Genomic DNA, 10078 nt, shown 5'->3' with positions numbered 1-10078 from the left:
AAAAGAAATCATCACGTTACCGCTCCCCTGTCACCTAATTCAGGCCTCAGAGTTCTTTTTTGATGCCTGTTCTGGTCTTCACAACATCCTCTAGCATAGAGTTCCGCAGGTTGTCGGTGCACTCCCTGAAGAAAAACTTCCTTGTGTTAGTTTTAAACCTGATGCCTGTAAACATTTGTGATGACTGCACTGAAGTTCAAGTCAGGCACTAAAAGACTTTGCTTTGAGGCTATAGCAGGCGATGGGGGATTTCCCGCTTCCTGTTTTCATGAGACTGGGGCCCACTCCTGTTACAGTCGCTCCGGTGCCCAAGGACAGATGCGCGCCGCTTATACAGGGGGAAATATATAAATGAGGGTGACAGCATTATGCGTCAATCCCTGCCCAGCCCGCCCCTTGGAACGCTCCTCCCCCCCTCCCAGCGCCTTGTGTCTGGCGGGACCAGCCACTCGCCCGGAGACCTTTCCCCTTCTTGTGGTCACGGCCGCGGCGCTGGCAGGTTCGGTTCCCCCCGAGTCTGAGGCAGCGCCGAGCGAATGTCGCGTTCGGTTCGGTTCGTGTCCCCCTTTCTTACCCGTCTGTGTCCGCAGGGGCCCGGGCCCACGTGCAGCTGGAGGAGTCCGGAGGGGGCGTGACGAAGGCCGGAGACTCTTTGCGCCTCTCCTGCAAAGCCTCCGGCTTCAGCTTCAGTGACGGATACATGTATTGGTCCCGCCAGTTCAAAGGCAGGAACGCTCTGTGTCCGAGGCGGCGCTGTGTCCGGCTCTTCTCGCCTTCTCCCCATCACAGGCCACCGGGCTATGTCTACACTGGCGGTTCCTTGCGCAAGAACCCGCCAGTATAGACATAACCCGAGAGTTGAGCCTATTGGAGTTAGGCACCCAAAGCCCCCCCATCAGTAGGAGTTGGGTTCCTAAATCCCTTGGTTTCCTCTATTCATCCGAGCCCCAAAGCAAAGGGAGTCTTTCCAAATGTTCAGACACCCACAGAAAACCTCTCCCCAGGAATCTTACTCTGGGGGCTGCCCAAAGGGAAGTGACCGTGGCGGGATTCTCAAGGGCACTAGGGGAGTCAGCTGCGGAAATCGTGTTGAAACTGGAGGCAAGACACTGAAACCCGCATTTGCCTTGTTCTGTAGCCTAGAATAGTGAGCTCCTTTGGAGAACGAACCAGCGTCCTCTAAACGCACATAGAATATGAGAACGGCGAGGCTGGGTCAGCGGAAAGGTCCAGCCAGCCCAGCGTCCTGTCTGCCCACAGTGGCCATTACCTGGAGCCCCAGAGGGAGTGAACAGAACAGGGAAATCTCAAGTGATCCCTCCCTTGTCAGGCATTCCCAGCCTCAGAAACAGAGGCCTGAGAAAACACCCCTGTCAATCCTGGCTAATAGTCATTGATGGACCTTTGATCCATGAACGTATCTAGATCTTTTTTGACCCCTGTTCACTTTCTGGTCTTCACAACATCCTCCGGCGAGGCGTTCCACAGGTTGGCTGTGTGCTGCGTGCAGAAAAACTTCCTTTTGTGTGTTTCGACCCTGCTGCCTGTTAACATTTTGGTTGATTACAGTGAAGTCCCAGTCGCTGCTACGATTTTGCTTTGAGGTCCCAGTGGACGACTGGGGATTTCTGGCGTCCGGACAAGCCTTTCCATGATTCCTAGGCCCACTCGGACCCAGCCCCCGCAACGCCCCCAGCCCAGTCGCTCCAGTGCCCAAGGACAGAGGCGCGCACGGTTTATACAGGGGAATATGTAAATGAGGGTGACAGCTTCCCGTGTCAATCCCTCCCTGCCCAGCCTGCCCTTGAGAACAAGAGTCCAACCCTCTCCCTTTCCCCCTCACCCCACTGCCTGTGTCGGGCGGGCACCAGCCACTCGCACGGAGACCTTTCCCCTCCGGCACCAGCCACAATGCGGCTCCGGCTCCTGCTCACTGTCACGGCGGCGGCGCTGGCAGGTTCGCTTCCCCCCGAGTCTGTGGCAGCGCCGCGCGAATGTCGCGTTCGGTTCGGTTCGTGCCCCCGTTTCTAACCTGTCTGTGTCCCCAGGGGCCCGGGCCCAGGTGCAGCTGGTGGAGTCCGGAGGCGGCGTGACGAAGGCCGGAGACTCTCTGCGCCTCTCCTGCAAAGGCTCCGGCTTCACCTTCAGCAGCTACAACATGTATTGGTACCGCCAGGCCCCCGGGCAGGGGCTGGAGTGGGTCGCTTTAATCAGCGGTAGTGGGGTTACCATACGCTACAACGATAAAATGAGCGGCCGATTCACCATCTCCAGGGACAACCCCAACAGCCTCCTGTTCCTGCAACTGTCCGGCCTGACGCCCGACGACACCGCCCGCTACCGCTGTGCCAGAGAAGCACAGCGAGAGGAAACCTGGCGGCGCTGGTACAAAAACCTGAGCAGCGGGAGCGCCGCTTCCCCCTGCGCCACTAGGTGGCGGCAGAGCCGCACAAATCGCCGCCTAGCGCAGCAACAGTGAAAAAGAACAAAGGTTTCTTAACCTCGCCCCCTTGCCACGCCCTGTGAGCACTGAAAGCTTTGCATTCCGCAGGGGCAGACTGGAAACCACCGGGAGGTTCTTGTCCTCGCCGAGATGATCCGCGGCTGCTGCCTTCTGCTGCTTCTCGGCAACCTCTGCAGAAGTAAATAAACCCCCCAGCCCAGAGCCCCGCGCCTGCCCTCGCTCCCCGCGGCTGGGGTTGTTCTGAGGTTCTCTCCTCTCCCTTTGGTTCCCGGGACTCGGGCTGTGAATGGACGGTGTCCGAGCGTCTTGTGTTCTCTGTGTTTCTGCAGCTTCTGTGGCGTCTCCGCTTTTCGAGTTTTCGGGGCATCACTTTCTATTTCATCATCTCCCCGTTTTTCCTTTGTTTTTCCGGGTTCCAAAATCCCCCCCCCCCATACTATATTTGCGAGGGGAGGGTGTTTTCTCACTTGGGATCTATGTATCGCAATGAGGGATTCCTGTCATTGTGTTCTTATTTTCTTTTCTGTTTGTTTTTCTGCGCATGGGTCCTTAATATTGGCGTCTCTATCAGAGGCCTTTGTTCTTGTTTCTCTTCAGATGGTATTTGGGATTGAGATTTTTCGGAGCTTCAGTTGATTTTCAGGTCTCTGTGTCTGAGTGTTTCTGTGTCTGAGTGTTTTTGTTTTGTCTCTGTTTAGGTTCTTCGCTGTTGAGGTTGGGTTTCTTTTAGGATTTTGTGTTTTCCATGTTGACTTCTATTCTTTTCTGATGTCTGTTTATTTTCTCGTTTCTCCCCCTTTAGCTGGCACTGAAGCTGTAACATTCTATCCAGGCTCGGAGATACACAGACTCGTTCTGGCCCTGCCGGATACTTTCAGTTCGCGTATCTGCCTCCTCCTCCCCTCTCCTCGCCCCGTCCCCTTGTTCTTTTCCCTGTGTTTTTATTTCTGTTTTTGCCTTGGTGTATCCTCTCGCCAGCAGCCCGGAGCGATGTGGTGCTGGACCAAGGCTCACAGGACCTCGCAGCGCGGGAGGGAGAAGAAGTGACCTTCCCCTGCAGCATGAAGGGAGGGGACATGAGCAGCTACTACATGTACTGGTACAGGAAGGGGCAGTCTGGCTCCCTCACCTGGATTTACAAAGAAGGGGGCCTGTATGGGGCAGACTTCCAGGGTCGCTTCGAAGGGACAGATGACAGCTCCAACAACAGGTTCCCCCTCAGGATCCGGACTGCGGAGCTGCGGGACCAGGCGGTCTATCTCTGCGCTGCACAGTACCACAGTGCCCCAGCTGTGCTGCGAGGCAAAGCAAAAACTGACAGGGCATGGGTGAGGGGCGGGGAGCGAAAGGAAGAAGGCATCGGTTAGAAATTGCAGAGTGTGGACAGCTGTGGGGCACAGGCACCGGGGAGAAAGGAGCCCGTCTCTGTCTGTCTCCCTGTCTGTCTGTCAGTCTCTGTGTCCTGCGGTCTGGGAGGCCATCCGGACAGAACTTGAAGGGGAGCATGGCCCAGACGAGGGCACAGAATTTAGTGTTGCTTGTACCAGGCAGCCTGGGCTGGGACCTTCCTAAGGGATAGAATCACATAAAAGCAGTTTTATGGTACCCACGTGCCTACTACAAATACTGTGTACAGACACAGACAGGTTGTGCGTGATGTGTGGGGAGAGGGAAATTAAGCTTCTTGCTCTTACGCACATAGATGGCTCCAAATCAGACCTGTGGAGGAAGCGGGATCTCTGCGCCCCTCTCCCCTCATATAACTTCCAGTTGTGTTCCCTGCTCTGGAACACCGGGCATCGGCCGCTGCGGCCGACAGAACACGGGGCGGGGCAGAGCTTTTGTCAGACCCAGCCTGGCCGCTCCATTGTCCTTACAGGTTGTGACATTATTGTCCAGTGTGGACCATTGGTGGGTGCTCCACAAAAACGCGGACCGAGACCATAGGGAGACCCTGCCCCAGTAACTGCAGTGCCCAAGGGTAGGTTTGTGTGCCACGTACACAGTAATCACTCATTTAACACGCGCTGGCTTAACATGTTTTCGCAATAGCACAATTTTTGCTTAGGGGATGTTTTTCGAATAACAGGGCTGTGCCCGAAATAACATGAAAATAGTCAAGTGGTGGACTACTTTCCGCAGTGGTATAAGTTGGTGAAAACAGTGGTAATAGCATGAGCGGATGAATACAGGTGGTCACAGCTGTCCTCACTCACGTATTTATCTTTGTGTTTTAACTTGTGTTGCTAGATATCCTGTGTTGCTAGATTTCTAATGTTGTCTTTCACCACCCAGCACCAACAAAATATTGACTGCCACAACCACCTGAAACGCAACCCCCCACCTTTTTCATTGTTTTCAATGGGAAAATTGACCCCGCATAGCACGTTTTCGCTTAGCACGAACATTTTCAGAAACGCATCTATAGTAAGGAGGAATTATACAGGGGAATATGTAAATGAGGGTGACAGCTTCCTGTGTCAATCTCTCCCTGCCCAACCCGCCCCTGGGAACCGTACCCCCCCCCCAGCACCCCTGTCCCGGGCGGGCACCAGCCACTCGCAGGGAGACCTTTCAACTCCGACACCAGCCACAATGCGGCTCCGGCTCCTTCTCACGGTCACGACGGCGGCGCTGGCAGGTTCGGTTCCCCTCGAGTCTGTGGCAGCGCCGAGCGAATGTCGCGTTCGGTTCGGTTCGTGCCCCCATTTTTAACCCGTCTGTGTCCGCAGGGGTCCGGGCTCAAGTGCAGCTGGTGGAGTCCGGAGGGGACGTGAGGAAGGCCGGAGACTCTCTGCACCTCTCCTGCAAAACCACCGGGTTCACTTTCAGAGATTACTGGATGTATTGGTACCGCCAGGCCCCCGGGCACGGGCTGGAGTGGGTCGCTTACATCAGCGTGTGACGGCGTGTTGGGGGTTCCCCGTCTCCTGCACCCCGAAATGGCACAAACAGACTGCACCAGCCAGTGGAATTGAGGGTGGTTTATTGCTCCTCCAGCACAGCGCAGCACAGATGTAATCTGGTTACAGGAACTGGGCTAGGATGCCTCAGGCCCCCTTGAGATGGGGGAGACTGGGCCCCTAAACTCCAGCCCCTTCCCCTAGGCTCTCCTCCATGCTCTTCCACAGTCTAACTAAATTCCCCTCCAGCCCTGCCCCCGCAGTCAGGGCAGCATTCCACCTTCCTTTGTTCCTCTCCATGGGGGGTGTCTGGCCACTGGTTCAACCAGTTTGGCCTTATCTCTGCCTAGCCAGGTTTTCCCTGCTGGGTCTTGCTCCAGACAGCAGGGGTCACCACAGCCCAGCAATTACCCCCACTACGTCACAGTTCTCCCCCCTCCGAGAGCGAACTGAGCAGGGTCACTCCGCTCGTGACCTAGGGAAGTTCGGGTCCTCTGCGTGGGAACCCGCCCTGGGGACATGGGTGCTCCCCTTGACTCAGGCCGGCCGTGGCAAGGCCCCACATGAGCTGGCTTCCCTCTGTCCACTCGCCGCCCCGCTCCAGGGCGACTGGCGCAGGCCTGTCCTCGGGGGTCACACCCACCCTTCCGCTGGCCTTGATCTCTGGCCAGGGTCTCTCGGGCCGGGGCCATGAGCCCAGCGAGCCTTCTCTGGACAGCCAGGGCGGCTTCCACCCCCGAAGCTCCATCCAGGGAGGTCTTCCCCTCCCATAACTCTCTCAGCAAGCCCAGAGGGTCTATCTGGGGTAGAGACCTCCAAGCCGCTTTCCTCCTGTCTTGGGCCTTCCCGCCCCTCTGGCAGGAGTCACAGGACCGGCAGTACCGCTGCACGGCTGTAAAGATTCCCGGCCAATAGAAGTGCTGGAGCAGCTTCAGCCGGGTGCTCCGGATCCCCCGGTGGCCCCCAACGGGGACATCGTGGGCCAAATACAGCAGCTTGAGGCGATACTTTCGGGGGACGACCAGCTGCCGCTGGACACCCCATGCCCTCGCCTTCCTGGGGGGGAGCCACTCACGGAACAGGAGCCCACGCTCCCGCAGGAATCTCTCCTGGCCACCTCTCCCCCGGGGCTGAGCTGCATGGAGGCCAGCCTGGTCCCTCAGCCTCTGCAAGGAGGGGTCTGCCTGCACCTCAGCCTGGAATTCAGCTGCTGAGGCAGGGATCGGGATCTGTCCCCCACCTCTGCCTAGGTCCGGAGTCCCAGCCTGGCTGGACCCCGGGTCCACTGGGATGGGACCCTGAGGACGCTGCCAGGAGTCCTTCCCTGGACCCACGTTGTCGGCCCCCCGCTGGCTCTGGCTCCGGGTAGGGACTAGAGCCCGCTGGGATCCATGGGGCCACTCCTCTAGGTCATTCCCCATCAGCACCTCGGTGGGCAAGTGCGGGTGCACCCCCACTTCCTTGAGGCCCTCCTTGGCCCCCCATTTCAGATGCACCCTGGCTACAGGCACCTTAAACGGGGACCCGTCTATGCCCTTCAGGGTCAGCTGCGCGTGGGGTAGTATCCGCTCCTGGGCCACTATGTCGGATCGGGCCAGAGTCACCTCCGCCCCCGTGTCCCAGAAGCCCGTCACCTTCCTACCATCCACCTCCAGGGGTATGAGGCACTCGCTCCGCAGGGGCCGTCCTGCCCCCACCCGGTACACGGAGAAATCCGCCTCCTGAGAATCAGACCTCCCAGGGGAGGTGCACTGAGCATCCTTCCCCTCTCTCTGAGCTGAGGTTTGCCTGCCAGCCCCTGCCTCTGGGGCAGCCTGCCCTTCCTCCCGCCCCAGCCAGTTAACCCTGGAAAGTCCCCGGTCCCGGGACCTGGTGCACTGAGCCCTCTTGTGGCCTTTTTGCCCACAGCGCTGGCAAGTTAGGCTTTGGGCTGTCTCTGTCCAGGCCCTGGCTGGTTCTCTGGGGCGCAGACGACCTGTTCCTTGGTCTCGCCCCGTAGTTGACTCCCTCCGTCGCTCAGCCGAGATCCGATCTCTGCGCGGTTCCCTTTCTCTCCGGGACTCCCGTTCACACCCGGACCGGCTCTCCGTGAACTCATCCGCCAGCCTCCCGGCCTCCTGGGGGTTCTCTGGTCTCCGGTCCTTGAGCCACAGCCTCAGTTTGGGTGGGCACGCTTCATAGAACTGCTCCATCATGACCAGCTTGAGCAGCTCCTCTGGGGTCTGGGCTCCGACTCCAGACACCCACTTGCGGCAGTATTGCGCCAGGCGGGAGGCCAGATCCACATAGGTCTCCCGTGGCCCTTTCTGTACCCCCCGGAACTTCTTCCTGTACATCTCGGGGGTCAGCCCGAACTTGTGCAGCAGGGCCTCCTTGACTCGGTTGTAATCCCCGGGCTGTAGGTCCTCCAGCTGACTGAGCACTCCGGCCGCCTCCTGGCTCAGTGCGGGGATGAGCTCCTGCAGCCAGTCAGCTGGGGGAACCCGTTGCAGTCCACAGGCCCTCTCAAAGGCACTGAGGAACCCATCTATGTCACCCATGTCCTTCAATTGGGCCACCACGGGCCTCTCCAAGCATCTGGCAGTCCTGGGACCCTGGGGCCCATCCGCACTTGGCGCAGCCGGTGCCCCGCCGGTTCTCCGCTCTGCCATGGCCAGCTCATGCTGCCGCTGCCTCTCTCGATCTTGGCGATCCCTTTCTCGGTCCTGGCGATCCCTCTCTCGGTCCTCTACTTCCAATTCCTTGATCCGCAGCTGGATCTCCAGCCGCCGCAGCTCTGCTTGGCTGGCCCCTGCCCTAGATGGGCTGCAGCTTGCAGGCCTCCTGGGGGAAGCTGTCTCATCTCTCCTGTGGGTTCCAGCGCTCCTCCCCCTCTCCGAGCCTGACACACTCTCAGGGGGGGTCTGGCTGCTTCCCCTGGGGACAAGATCCTGGCCCTGTGGCTGGTCGTTCTCTTCTAGCTGAGCAATCAGCTGGGCCTTGGTTGCTTTCTGCACAGGCAAGCCCCTCTCTCTGCACAGCCCCACCAGCTCTGCCTTCAAGAGTCGGGCGTAGGCCATCTGCCCGCTGGGCCCCTCGGTGCAGACTCACCAGTCTAGTGCTGCAGCGCCCCACGATTCCCAGGAACCGCTTCGCTCTGTCTCCAGCACGCCTGGCTCCAGGGCTCTTGCTTCTACTGCGCCTTGTCGCTCGCCGCTGGAAGCTTCATCCACGGGGTGCCGTGGATCCCACTCCTGACACCAGTGTGACGGCGTGTTGGGGGTTCCCCGTCTCCTGCACCCCGAAATGGCACAAACAGACTGCACCAGCCAGTGGAATTGAGGGTGGTTTATTGCTCCTCCAGCACAGCGCAGCACAGATGTAATCTGGTTACAGGAACTGGGCTAGGATGCCTCAGGCCCCCTTGAGATGGGGGAGACTGGGCCCCTAAACTCCAGCCCCTTCCCCTAGGCTCTCCTCCATGCTCTTCCACAGTCTAACTAAATTCCCCTCCAGCCCTGCCCCCGCAGTCAGGGCAGCATTCCACCTTCCTTTGTTCCTCTCCATGGGGGGTGTCTGGCCACTGGTTCAACCAGTTTGGCCTTATCTCTGCCTAGCCAGGTTTTCCCTGCTGGGTCTTGCTCCAGACAGCAGGGGTCACCACAGCCCAGCAATTACCCCCACTACGTCACACAGCGATACTGGGAGTTCTGTACGCTACAATGATAAAATGAGAAGTCGATTCACCATCTCCAGGGACAACTCCAAGAGCCTGCTCTACCTGCAACTGTCCCGCCTGACGCCCGAGGACACCGCCCGCTACCACTGCGCCAGAGGCGCACAGCGAGGGGAAACCTAGCGGCGCTGGTACAAAAACCTGCGCGGAAGAGGCGCCGCTTCCCCACCGCGCGACTAGGGGGCGGCCGAGCCGCACAGATCGCCGCCTAGGGGCACAACAGTGAGAAAGAGGAAACGTTTTTAATCCCGCCCCCTTCCTTCGCCCAGTGTGCGCTGCAATTGAGAATCGCGGCCCAAGCGTGGCGCCATTGGCACACCCCGGCGCTGGGCGGGAAGGGGGGCCGCGTTTCTTTCGCCGCCCTGCCCCTGCGTCTGCTCGGGCTCCCCGTGGCGCTGGGCAGGGCCCCTCTCCGGAGGGGGCGGAGCTGCCTGGTCTCGGGACGCCCCGTGTGTGGCTGCGCGGTCCGGGGGCGGCTCCGCTCTGTCACGCGGCGGGCTGCGACCAGCAAAGGCTGGCGGGTCCCGCCCGGGCTCGTTTCGAGCTGCACCTACCCCGACAGGGAACGTGTGCGCGCGGCCGAAAGCTTTGCATTATACAGTGAAAAACTCGGGTTCTTCGTGGCCTCGCCGAGATGATCCGCGGCTGCTGCCTTCTGCTGCTTCTCAGCAACCTCTGCAGAAGTAAATGAACCTCCCCAGCCCAGAGCCCCGCGCCTACCCTCGCTGGCCGCGCCTGGGCTTGTCCTGAGGCTTGTCCTCTGCATTTAGTTCCCAGAGTTCGCGGGAGAGGGGTGTGTGAATTGACAGTGTCCGAGTGTCTTCTGTTTTTTGTGTTCATGCAGCTTTTATGGCGTTTGTGCTCTGTGCGTTTTCTGGGCAGGTGTTTTCCAGTTTCCTTAGTTGCCCCCTCTTCATTTTGTTTCCTGTTTTTGCGTCCCGATATTTTTGATTATTTGTCGTTCTGCGTTTTCTCGTTGTTTATTCTGGTTTGAGG

General features: G+C 59.0%; 1 gene segment (V, D, J or C); it reads left to right on the top strand.

Moving 5' to 3' along the window:
- Positions 1 to 1787: 1787 nt before the first annotated feature.
- Positions 1788 to 5048, top strand: LOC142821157 (Ig heavy chain V region 3-like). The segment is given in 3 exon segments: positions 1788 to 1957; positions 2049 to 2642; positions 3443 to 5048. Coding segments are annotated over 2 exon segments (477 nt in total).
- The last annotated feature ends 5030 nt before the right edge of the window (positions 5049 to 10078 follow it).

The sequence above is a fragment of the Pelodiscus sinensis genome, chromosome 30, assembly GCF_049634645.1.
Source record: "Pelodiscus sinensis isolate JC-2024 chromosome 30, ASM4963464v1, whole genome shotgun sequence".
Taxonomy (NCBI): Eukaryota; Metazoa; Chordata; order Testudines; family Trionychidae; genus Pelodiscus; species Pelodiscus sinensis.
Note: the sequence above shows the minus strand (reverse complement) of the source record. Positions and strands in the feature narration are given on the sequence as shown.